This window comes from Symphalangus syndactylus, chromosome 8 (genome assembly GCF_028878055.3).
Source record: "Symphalangus syndactylus isolate Jambi chromosome 8, NHGRI_mSymSyn1-v2.1_pri, whole genome shotgun sequence".
Lineage (NCBI taxonomy): Eukaryota > Metazoa > Chordata > Mammalia > Primates > Hylobatidae > Symphalangus > Symphalangus syndactylus.
Window position 1 is genome coordinate 134,277,158 of NC_072430.2, and position 13,219 is coordinate 134,290,376.

The following is a 13,219-nucleotide window of genomic DNA, read 5'->3' on the forward strand; positions in this document are numbered from 1 at the left end:
GCTGAGGCAGCAGAATCACTTGAGCGCGGGAGGCAGAGTCTGCAGTGAGCAGAGATCGCGCCATTGCACTCCAGCATGGGCAACAAAGAGAGACTCTGTCTCAAAAAAAAACCAAGAAGTGTGGATAAAGCAGATATGCCCTGCCTGAGTTTTCTGATCCAAAGGAGAACATTCCAGGAAGAATAAATTGTTAGAATATTCCAGGGTGCCAGTGTGGTAGTAAGAATTTACATTTAGTAAAGACGGATTACAAAAGATGAGTTAACACATTTTAGAGAATCAACCTAGCTTCACTGCATCAGAGCTGGGATACAAAGATCCTTAAAAATAGATAATCAATAAAGATATTATCAAGTTAAAGAATATTCCAAAAATTTAAGTGTCCTGCCTACTATCTTATTTCTTTATATCTTAACTTACTTTATAAGATCTGAGAGGCTCATAGAAATACATAAGATTAAAGAGTGAAATTCAACTTAAGTGAATATTAGAGGCAGGGAAAATATCACCTAAAGTCAGAGTGTTCAGAAAAGAGACACACAGACCCTCAGCTCTTCACAGTATCAAGAGGTGAATTTCCAGTTTGGTTCTGCATCTCCCCGTGGGCTTTTCTGACAAGAGAAAAACGTATGCTAAGCATCTTTCACTCCCTATGGGAGTCCTTTCTTCTGACATGTCCTGGTCGGTCGCTTGCCCTGTCTCCTCCCATCTCTTCCCTACCACCCTGAGTCTTCCACAGGGAGCCAGGTCCTGGCTGCTCCACATGGCCAGGAAGCAGTCACAGGAGCCAGTAGTCAGACAGTAACAAAATGGAACAGGAAGGCAGCTAGGGAGTGGCAGGATCTGGCCTTTTTATCACTGGATTCCTTTTAATTCCTGAGCAGGAAACAAAAGGATTCGTCAAGAAATGGCTGAGACAAAGGAATACACATCTAGAGACTTGATGCCTAAATAGCTAAAATAGACACACACAGAAAATTAACACTGGCCACTATGCCTGGCTTCAGGAAGCCCTCCAGCCAAGCTGGGATGTTAGCAACATCTCCCACCCCTACTTTTCTACTGGAACTTTTCCCGCTTTCAGTACTGCCAGCAGCCCTTACCCCAGCTAATATAGCCCCAGTGGTGTCCTCTGCCTTTCAGGAAGACTGTCTCCAAAATCACTCTCTCTGTCAAATTTACAGAATGAGGTACCCCAGCTCCAGTTGCTTTTGAAACTTTCATTTTAAAGGACAAGGCTTATAGGAATAGTTTACCCAGAAGGGAGGGAAGCAGAGTTCAAGAATAAGAAAATAGGGTTTTACTAAGGAATTCCAAAGGACTACCTGGAAATTCACATCGAAGACTAGAAGATCCCTCTTTTTCATTTGAAAGATAAACAGAGAACTCAAGAAATATCATCCACATCTTGAGCACCTACCTTTACATAAATGGTTCATATCCAAGATGAGAGGCAGCTGGGTGGAGGTAGGTGACATATTCAAAGGTTCTGTTACATGCTTGTTGAAATATCTCTATTTCCAGTTGTGATGGCCACTAGTCCATTTCTAGCACTATTATCAAATGATCTTAATAGCACAGACTATTGTGCCATCAAAATGCCACACACACACTGCCCTTTGTATGTCCAAAGAGAATACTGGCCTGCCTTCCCTCCCTCTGGAAGAGTTAGTTGCTCCTTCCTCTGAATCCCATGGCCTCTTATATACAACCCTGCCTTGGGCACTTGTCTAAGCTTTTGTTGCCCCATTCACTCAGAGACCACACCTAAATCATCTTTGCATGTCCAGACTACCACAGTGCTTGGAAAATGAGAGGCATGCAATGCATCTTTTCTAAACTAATATGGAACTGAGTATTTCCCACAGCCCTGCTACCTACAAATATAAATAAATAATTTAAGTTCCGCAATATAGAGACTTAGGAAGCAGGTACATCTGTCAAAGGAAATATCACTGGATGAGCGGAGAATGCTGAAAAACAAACATCCTCCCACAGGTAGCTTTAAGTGGTGCTCTACAATTTTTAGGGACTCAGATATCTTTAAGAATCCAATGAGGTTTTGACTGTCTCCTGAGAAGGATGCACAGATACACAAAAGTGCATTTTCAGGAGATTCATGAGATCTATGAAGTGGATCTTTGATCCCTATGACTACCTCAAAACCAAGGGCCCACTGAGCCCAAATTAGGAACTTTTGCCTAAGAGTAATGGTATTAGTTGGCTGGGTATTGAGAATTCCTTTTTTTTTTTCTAAACATGGTATAATGTGTTAGGCTACAAAATACTGTATCTCCAAGGAAGCATCACTATGCCAGTCAAGATAGAAGCATTAGGTAAGTCCATAAAGAATGAAACCCTGGGGACTGTGTAGGGCCAGAGCACCAGGACAGTCTTACTATTTTAGTAAAAGAAAAGTCTTATTCCTCCTTGTACCTCCCAAAGCACCTAGTTATTCGTGTCTTATTTCTCAAGAGAAAAAACAAACAAAGTGAATGCACTGCCATAGGAACCATTTTCAAAACAAGAATCTTTTCAGGCTAGAAATGTAGAATCAAGGCAACTGAAAGCACGCTCTCTAGAGCTCCCAGGAGACTCAAAGGAGTCATGGGCAGACTGGGAAACCTTCTAATCCAGTTAAGACGTCAATTAGAAAGACCTGCAAATGGTTGATTTCCAGGGTTCCGTGGTTAATTTGATGGCTATAATCCTGAAGAAATGACCTCAGCTCCAACAAGGACATTCTCATCAGCCATGGGTTGTACCATTCACCCCTTTGAAGTTACAGTGGACCTAAAGTTATGAGAGAAGCATTTTAGGAGGCCATACATGAAATACCAATGGTCTGGATTAAACAGTAACATGCACTTATAAGTTAGACATTTTTAAAAATGTACTGAAACTGTAAGAAAGGATGGTACAAATGTGTACCTAATAAAAGGGATTGAAAAAATAGTAGGCTATGGGCAGGAGAACAGAATGAAGGAAGAGAAAAAGGCAAGTATAGGAAGCTAGAAAGACCACTACAAAGGAACAATGGAGAGAGGAACAGACTGGATCAAAATGCAAATAACTTCAAAGAAGAGAGAAGGGATAAAATATCAGATGGAGGTAACAACACGAACCATAAGAAAGAAAAGTGTGCAGGGAAAAATCAGGGTTTCTCTGAGGCAGGCAGGGAATGTGGATAAAGCTGACAGTCCCCACCTGAGTTTTCTGATCCAAAGGAGAATATTCCAGGGAGAATAACTGTTAGAATATTCCAGGGTGCCTGTGTGTTTGTAAGAATTTAGCAGTTAGAGATCTGAGAATGCACGTTGTGTAGAATTTTAACTGGCCATTTTCTTCATAAACCACTCCAGAAGAAGAGGATTTCAGTGAGGTCTTAGAAATGAGCTAAGTTTGGGGGTCTGAGGCTCAGAGAGAATGGGGGTGGGAGAGGGTTGCACCCCCAGTGGGGATGGGGCTGGCAGTGAGCTGCAGGGTAGAAGTCCACTGTGCAGAAGAGAGGAGAACCATGCCTGAGGACAGGAGGCAACATGGGGAAAAGCCTTAAAAGCGGCCCAAAGGGGCTTTCACCAAAGGAAATAGTGACCTTCAGCAACTTCCTAACACAGAAGCTGCACCCCAGAGATCTGGTTTGGCTCTCACCCCTGAGATGGCCATCACATCTAAGCAACAGCAAGTTTAAAGATACATATATATCTCATACTTAAGACAGGCAAGCCATAACTGTTTCGTGGAAATGTGACTGGAGCAATGAATTTGACTCTTTGAAAATACGAAACATCCAGCAAATGAATCATTCAGGACACTAATGAGCACCTCCGATGCTCCCCAAAAAGCGGACAATGTTAAACAAAGGCTAATTTAGATATTTACCCCAATGCGTGGCATCAAGCAAATAACATATTTGGAAGTAACATATTTAGGGTAAACAAGACAGATAAGAGAGGACAGAAGAGTCGAAATTTGGTGGCAACAAAGGAGGAAAGAAGTTGAGGCACAGAGGGAAGAACAACACACTTGGTAAAAAGTTCTATCATCTCTTTCTGCAAAATACTATAAATATTAACAAGGCCATGGTCATGAAGGAAAACCATAAAGAAATGAACTGTAATAACATGGAAATAAGCCAAGTGTAAGTATATACTCATAATCTGGAATGTAGAACATTCTCTCGGCAATAAACTTTTAAAGAGTATTAGTGTAAATCTGGTGACAGCAACCAAGTTTGTCTCCCAAAGACACAGAAGGGACTCCTCTGCTCTGTTGCATAGAAACAGGAAAATACCTTTGGTCATCAGTTATGTTTATTTTTATTTATTTATTTATTTATTTATTTATTTATTTATTTATTATCCAGCTGAATTTAAGATTTGTGGTCCTTAGTTATGTATGTGCAAACTATTGAGAGTGAAGGGGAAGCAGGAGACAGTCAATTCCTGAAAGTGCCTCAAGCTTCTCTCTAAAAAACAAGCAGGAGGGACAGAAACACAGCGACATAATTCTGAAACTTTACCCTTCCTTTACCGTGGAAGTTTTCTTCCGCCCACCCTAGCATCGGTTTGTTTGTTAAATGAATGCCACTGTACTCTTAAAAATAGTCTGAGCTAAAACCTATTTGTGTCTGGAGAGTCCAGATTGTAAAAGTAAATTGCTTTAATAAGCTCCTTTTTCAAAATAAAACAAAAGAGCGTTAAGCACATGTCAACGTAGTGAGCATCAGGCTTCCGCAAAGATTGCAAAAGATACATCTTGTTTCTGAAGGATGAAAAGATTTTGTAAGAGAAGCAGCTGGCAGTGTGGAGGTGGAGCTGATTTATCATGGTTAGGAACCTGGCCATCCCTCCCCAGGAAGAGCTCGGGACAGGACTGCTGGCTACCTTTGAAGAGAATAACACCAAAAGATCCTGATCTCCTTACAAAGCCACATAAAAAACCCAGAAAGCCCTAACTAGAAAATTTAGAAAGATATCAAATTTTCAAAATGAAAAAAAAAATGGTTTATCAAAATAAAGGATGTTACTCAAAATCATTGCTTTCTCTTCATAATCTAAAGTATAATTTGGGGAAAAGAATTCTTTGACATAGTTATTAATATATCAAAGTTTTTTTTTTTGTTTTTTTTTTTTTGAGAGAGTCTCACTCTGCCTCCCAGGCTAAAGTGCAGTGGCATGATCTTGGCTCACTGCAAGCTCCGCCTCCAGGGTTCACGCCATTCTCCTGCCTCAGCCTCCCTAGTAGCTGGGACTACAGGTGCCCACCACCACGCCCGGCTAATTTTTTGTATTTTTAGTAGAGACGGGGTTTCACCATGTTGGTCAGGCTGGTCTCGATCTCCTGACCACGTGATCCACCCTCCTCGGCCTCCCAAAGTGCTAGGATTACAGGCATGAGCCACCGCGCCTGACCTAATATATCAAAGTTTTAAAGATTATTCCCCTAAGGAATAATACATTTCATCCAAAGATAATTTTTCCACAAAATTTGTGATTAGCAAAATGAACTCAAAATATGGACGAGTTCACAAGATTTCTTCTATCCCAAAAGAATAAATTTACATTAATACTGGAAAATCCATCTCAATCCCAATCCTCAATCTCAATGTCAGTCTAAGGTCATAGTTATGTTACCACCAAAAGTAGTATAAAACATGAACTTATACAGATGCTCCTCAACTTACAGTGAGGTCATATCCCAATAAACCTAGTGTAAACTGAAAATACTGTAAGTCAAAAATGCATGTAATACACTTGACCTAGCGAACCTCATAGCTTAGCCTTGCCTAATTTAAACGTGCTCAAAACACTTACACTGACCATCAGATGGGCAAAATTATCTAACACAAAGCCTGTTTTATAATAAAGTGTTGAATATCTTATACAACTTATTGAATACTGTACTGAAAGTAAAAAACAGAATAGCTGTACGGGTGCTTGAAATACAGCTTATACTGAATGTTAATAGCTTTCAAACTGTTGTAAAGTCAAAAAGTTATTAAGTGGAACCAGCGTAAGTCAGAGACTGTCTGAATCTTAAATAAGTATCTTCTGGTACCGTTTAGGACATTTTAAAGAGTAGTGATACTTTATATGTTTTCTTGAAATATTAGCTCCATGTCATACCAAACAGAAAAACTTACATTCAATACAAAATAAAACTATCAAAATATAGAAACTACATCCTTTTAGATAAATCTTTACAGCAGATATGGAAGTAAATAACAGTTACTTCAAATGTATCGGGGAGTGAAATTTAGATTTGATTCTTGACAAGACTTCACCACACAATTTCTGATTATCTGTCATTCATCCTGATAGTCAAACACCAGTCTGAAGTTAAATGCACTCGTCTCTTTGTCAAGCCATGTTCATTCCCAAAACAAATTTCTCTTTACCTTCTTTTCACCCAGTAAAACTCCTGCTCCCCCAGCTGGACTTCCAAAGATTAAAAAAAGAACTTCTCATCAGAAGAGGGGCAGTCAAACATAAAATGCAGTATAAATTATAGAGACCTGAGCATTTTCTTACATCCCTTTATCTTCATTATGATATTTGCATCATATTTTGGAGGGTGAGTCTAAATGCATATTTTCCATTTAGCAAAATATTTAGTGTACACCAGAAAAAAATAGAGAAAATGCCCTAGGATAATCCTTAACATTTGTCAATTATTCTTGTACATTTGTTATCTAATGTAAGCTGACCAACAACCCTGAGAGACAGGTGCTGTTAGGAGGATGCCTACCCCATCCTCCTGGCGAGGATGGTTGCAATATATAGTCAGACAGGAGAAGGAATCAACAGCAGGATGCAAGAAGCTGCTTGGGTGCATTGGACTGGGATGGGTAGATTCTAAACTTGAGCTCAGGCCTTTGAATTGAGCCGCAAGGCAGAACATTATGTCAGCATACGAAAGGACCAGAGTTCCAAGTTCCAACCCCAAAGGTACTATATGTTGGATGAGAAACAAAGACAACTGAAAGGACACAGAATGCTAAACTAGGGGAAAGGTGGTCCTCTGGGAACTGTCCAAGTGTCCAAGCAAGAGGCAGCGGGTGGCGGAGGGAATACTGAGGGTCTCTCTTTCTGGCAGCCATTTCTACGCCAAAGCAGAGGAATTAGAAAACAACTAATTAGCCGGTAATCCCAGCACTTTGGGAGGCCGAGGCGGGCGGATCACGAGGTCGGGAGATCAAGACCATCCTGGCCAACATGGTGAAACCCCGTCTTTACTAAAATACAAAAAAAAAAAAAAAAAAAAATCAGCTGAGCGTGATGGTGCATGCCTGTAGTCCCAGCTACTTGGAGGCTGAGGCAGGGTAATCACTTGAACCTGGGAGGCCAAGGTTGCAGTGAGCCGAGATCGTGCCATTGCACTCCAGCCTGGGTGACAGAGCGAGACTCTGTCAAAAAAAAAAAAAAAAAAGAAGAAGAAGAAAAGAAAACAGCTAATTGGATGTGTGGTCGTTTGAGAAGGTTAAACTATAGAAGCAAATTCAAGAGAGAGTAAAAAGTTAGAAGTGACTGATACAGGAGGGGTGGTTATGGAGGAGAGGGGCCCAAAGAGAGCTATAATCCCACCAGTTACTTCTGAGTTGGGGGCCCTGCAGTGGCAAATCACTGTGAGGTGCTGTGTTTGAACGCCCCAAGTCAGGCCAAAATCAACTAGGAACAAAGGTTATCCTGAGAGACCAACATCCTACACCTCAAGTTGCCCACAATTTCTGGAAAAAGAAGCAAATGAAAGACTCCAAAGGAAAACTGATGCCAGAGCAATCAGTACCAAAGATCACACACCTGTGATGACTTCGCCAGGGCTGGAACACAGTCACTGGATTCCAGAGCCCATGCCTTTTCCACTTGGAGCCACACTAGAAATATGATGTTAGGGCCAGGCTCGGTGGCTCATGCCTGTAATCCCAACACTTTGGGAGGCTGAGGCAGGCAGATCACCTGAGGTCAGGATCTCAAGACCAACCTGGCCAGGGTGGTGAAACCCCATCTTTACTAAAAATGCAAAATGAGCCGAGCGTGATGGTGGGTGCCTGTAGCCCCAGTTGCTCAGGAGGCTAAGGCAAGAGAATCGCTTCAACTCGGGAGGCAGAGGTTGCAGTGAGCCAAGATCGCGCCAGTGCACTCCAGGCTGGGTGACTGAGCGAGACTCCATCATCAAAAAAAAAAAAAAGAAACATTATGTTAGAATACAGTTTTTATTCTAAAACCTTACCAAACTGGAAGAAATAGCATTGATGGATAGAATTCAGATTATCTGAGCAAAATTCCCTACCTACTATCTCAACACCAAACCAAGGTTGGGTTGAATCGGATGCAGTATTGAGTAGAAGATTTTGGTAACTCACCAATGAAGTGATTATTCCCCAAGGCAAGCATCTCCTCCAGGAGGACCAGTCCCCCTGAAGCCTGAAGGGGGGTCACACTTCGTCCATCTATAAGGGAGCACTGTTGGAATCCTGTGGCCGTGACCTTCCAGAGCAAAATCAGTGAGGCAGTGGCATCTTGCCGAATCCTGGAAACAAGGATGATGTAAACAGAAAGCTCCTTTCAGAAAAATTCATCTTAGAACCAATCCTTCAAATTAAAAATAAATACAAAGATGATATGTGCATCTACCAAGGTACCAGGAGTTCGATGGCATAAACAGATACGCAGGCGTCCACTATAACGGCCCACACTCCCACTTGTTCACGGTGTACCACAAAATGAGTCACTGGTAACTCAGCTTTGAGTAACAATTTTGATGAACAGTAAAAGAGTATACTGAGTTCTCTTTCAGACAAATCCTTCCATAGCCACACAATATAAAAAGAGTTTTGCTTAAATTTGTCATAAACGTGGACTGCAACCCAACACAGCCACCTGAGTTATGCTGCCAAAATAAGCAAAAGTATGTCACCCTTCCCCAATACCCCCCCACCCACACACATACACACAATCACACACAATCCACCCCCCCAATGCTCCAGGCCTCCCCTGGCTCATTTTTGGTAAAAAGAAAAAAAAAAAAAACAACACCCCACAGAGAATAGGATGTCATAGAAAGCCCATCAACTCCAACCCCAACCCCAGCTGCCCTCCTGCGCCTTTCTCCTCACAGCCCAATGCTTCAGCTACTAGGAGCTACCCCAACCCAGTTCTTTCTCAGCTCCCAAGCTTTGTCTCCTTCTCCACCTTGGAACTGTGTTCCTAGCCCACATATTACCTCTTCCCAGAGACCCCTGACCACTTCCCAACATCCCAACAGCTGCCCATTCTCCCCAGTGCTCCTGGAGAAGATCACAGTAGACTCTGCACAGATCCGCTCCCCCAGCACAGGGCTCCTGGCGTGCAGCAGGGGCTCAGTAAAGCTTTGTTAAGTGACTAAATTCATGAGGAAATGAAAGCGTAAGGAGCTAGTAACCCCCACAAGTGAATTCAGTGCCCACAGGTCATTCGGCACTCCCATCTCACTTCGTCTGAGTCAGACTCTGCTAATTCGGTCCTGTTCTGCAGCCTAAGGGAAGTCTCAGAGAATGGCAGGTTTGTTGAGAGGAAAAAAACAAAAGCATTTAACGAGATAGAAGACCAGAAAATTCGGAAAGGTTTATCAAGGTAAGATAATATGATCTAGACAAGAAAGGGCTGAGAGATGTTTTCATAAGAGTAAAGGAAACTAGAGATCCTGCTCCTAAAACTAGCCCAGGACGGCAGGGGTTTCAGCTGTAGTGGTTTTGAGCAGTGAAAGAAACGCTTAGGACCGGGGTCCCCCTGCTGGTGGAGCTCGAAGCTGCCTCAGGCTCCACCTCTCCCTCCTCTCCCGATGGGAGCGTTCCTCCTGAGCCCAGGAATTCCCAAGCAGCCCTTCCAGGCCCTTCCCCTGCTAGAGTGAGTTCAAAGCTGTGGGGACCCAGGGTGCAAGAGCAATGTAACAAAGGCCCTCTTCCAAACATGTTCAGAGACTCCAATGTTTAGAAAGCCAGGTAGACAAAAATGGCCATAGATACATGGAAGAGACCTATAGTGCCCACAGGCCCCTTAAAAAGAAGCCAGTGCATCAAACTGGTTAACCAGGACACATGTTCCCAGTCTTCTAAAAATCCCCAAAGACTGGACAGCAAATGTCCCTTAGGTTGCATGGAAAGTGTGGGGAGGGCGGTAGTCAATGGCAACTTAGAAGGATGGGCAGTGGGGGGTTGTCAGCCGGCCTGGAGCACCCTAATACTGGCCCATACCCCACCCCCACCTTTGTGCTCCTGGGCACCTGCTGACTTGAGCCTCATATAAAGCACCACACGTATCAGGTCTCAACCAGCGCTGCTTCCCTATGCCTCTCCCTCTTCCCCACCGGTGACAATGGACCCTGTCATTTGAAAGAGCTTGAACTGAAAACAAAACACTCTCTTTGTACGCCTGCTTTTAAAGAGAAAATTGTAAAAAATAATAAATAAATAAAAGTAATAAAAAAGAGAAAATTGTAATATGTAGAATTTAAATTTGGGGCAAGTTATGCATCTGAATGTAACTGATGGTCCATTAAAATCTTAAGAGGCCAATAATTTGGGAAGCAAAGCATTTGGGAGACAAGGAATCTGGCTGAGGGTCTTATCTAAGGCCTCACACTTTGTCACCTCACACCAGACTCATCCAGTCCAATTTCTCAATTCCACTTCTCCAGCCTGTTGACCCTCACTGTAATTGCCTCTGAAATCGCTTCCTCTGGTTTTCAAATGGCAGGGGACACATCTATCCATGGAATCTGTTCACGATTCTCACTTGACTGGCCACTTACACACCAGGTCCATGGATGGACACAACCCCATATATAGGTCATAGCATCACACTCTTAACAGTTTGTAACTCAGAATTTTCTTACTTGACTGAGGTGTTCTGTGGCACTTCAAAGGACACCAGGCGGCCACCCGCAGAGCTGTTAGAACTGGCATTCCCACAGGCAATATCTGGGATCACCTGGGAAGGGGAAAAAAAATGACATGTGATTGGGGTTGTTTATAGTATAACATAATATGATAAAGCAAAATTCCATGCTGAATTTCCTTCATCCCTTTTGATGATGTGGGGGTAGGGCTAGAGAGGAGACGAAGAAGTGAAGCCTTACAAACTCAAAAGAAAATGAAATCTTTGTCATTTGATGTTCTGAAATGCAACAGCTTCCCTGAGAGCAATCTACAAATTCCTGGGATTGTTAAAATTGATCGATAGGATATTGCAGGACAGGAAGCAGATGTCACTCCCTGCTCTTTTTCCATTCATTTGACAAGCAGTCATTGACCCCTGCACTATGCTTAACCTGATGGCAACCAGGAGGCCAACTTTAAGGACTAACTTACAAACAGCAGGTAAAAGCCTAATGACTAGGCAAGCCAGCCTTCAACTTGCAAAGTGCATGCAGTATCAGGTCTGATGACTCTTCCCTGTGCTGATGGGTCCAGGAGCACGATGCTAAGGCTGGGGAGCTTGAACGCTGCCTTTCTTTTTCCTTGTAGGCTATATCTTCACTTTCAAATTATTTCCCAAAAGTATTATATGGATGTATACTTTTTAAAAAAAGAAGATCAATTGGTGGGGGGAGGACTGTGCTCATCAAAAAGCATATTGCAAAACCTTGAGCTATGTCCAGTGAGATACTCCTGGCCAATTTATGCACTTAGTCCTCATGCCACAATCACTGTCCTCCCCCATGTCAATGAAAATGAAGCAGTATTAAAAGTATTCATCATCACAGAATTAATTGAGAACAATACAGAAACTCTCAGCAATTTCACTCTACAGCCCACACTTAGATCTTATTTTCCAGAATGCCCTACAGTCAAATTCTATGGATAAAGCCCACCACTGATATTCAAAGATGTGAGTATAACTTGTTAAATTTGTATAATGGATGGCTGTTACCCAAGCCTCTAAGGCTCCAAGTAACTTTATGTTTCCAAAGCATCATTACTTCACAGAAAGGGGATAATAATGCGCCTCCTGGTTTCCATCAGGTTAGGCATGCATATTAACACGTCTTCCTCTGGCACTTTAAATCTGCTTCACGAACAGCCTAAGGAATAACCCATGATATAGGAAGATGAGACATTTCTTTTTTTTCTTTTTTACACTTACCAACTGTAAAATAACATGACTTTAAATAAATAGATTGAAATGGCTGGTTAGGGAGAAATTTTCTTTTAAAGGACACTTCTTTGATAAACTTGAATCAAATCTAGTTCACATGCAAGAACTGAGTCATCCAGCAAAGAAGCATTAACATCATAACTTCAAAGCATTTATTAAAAGTCTGAAATCAGAGCAAGCTCACAGTTTTTTAGGTAAGCTAAAAACATCGCCCTGCAGTCTGAATGTGGCTTTCATAAGCTATGCGGTAATGCAAAAAAAAAAAAAAAAGTGGGTCAACCGGTTAGAATTACTCAAGAAAATAAAAGGAGAAATGCTACTATCTCTTTTATAATAAAGGAAATTTCTAGATGCATTCCTTGACTCTAATACATGCTATGCAAAAATCTATGTTTTTCTCATTTAAACGATGAAACCCGTAATAATAATATACCAACGCAGGTTTATATGGATGTCATACATATAAAGTATACGATATAGAATGGAATTACACTCCCCTATGTCACTTCAAACTCATGATTTGGATTTGTTCCCCAACTCTTCTACCCAGCAAATTTATTTTATGCCAACTTCTAGGAGTCTACTGAAAAGACTTTTGAAGAGCTTGAAGATAAAACAGCCAAACTCAAACTCAGACAGGAGAAGTTCCAACAAATAGAATTTGCTGCTGCCAAAATAAATGAAACTTGGAAGTTTCTTTGTCAAATGCATTCTAAAAATATGTCAAAATCATTGATAGCTTCTTCTTTCTAAACCCCATTGAAATACTTCAAGGTACCAAAAATAGAACCTAAATGACAACAGTAAAAAAAAATAGTTGAGCGTCGTGGTCTGCTGTGGTCTGAATGTTTGTGCCCCTCTAAATTCACGAGTGAAATCCTAACCGCCATGATGATGGTATTAAGAGGTGGGGCCTTTGAAAGGTGGTTAGGTCAGCAGGGCACAGGGCTGGCGAATGAAATTTTGTGCCCTTGTAAAAGACCTGAAAGAGCTCCATAGCGCCTTCCACCATGTGAGGTTACAGTGAGAAGACGCGGGCTGTGAAGAAACAGGCCCTCAGCAGAGTCTGAATCTGCCTTGAT

The 13,219-nt window shown here is 41.9% G+C and overlaps 1 protein-coding gene across 2 annotated transcripts in view; it reads right to left on the minus strand.

The window, feature by feature from the left end:
• Positions 1-13,219, minus strand: part of DNER (delta/notch like EGF repeat containing) — a 357,090-nt gene that overhangs the window by 219,191 nt on the left and 124,680 nt on the right. For both annotated transcript variants that reach the window (XM_055290869.2, XM_055290868.2), the window contains exons 3-4: positions 10,876-10,970; positions 8,366-8,532 (exon numbers count right to left, since the gene is read on the minus strand). In XM_055290869.2, coding sequence (XP_055146844.1) covers positions 8,366-8,532; positions 10,876-10,970 — 262 coding nt within the window. The remainder of the gene's footprint in view (positions 1-8,365; positions 8,533-10,875; positions 10,971-13,219) is intronic.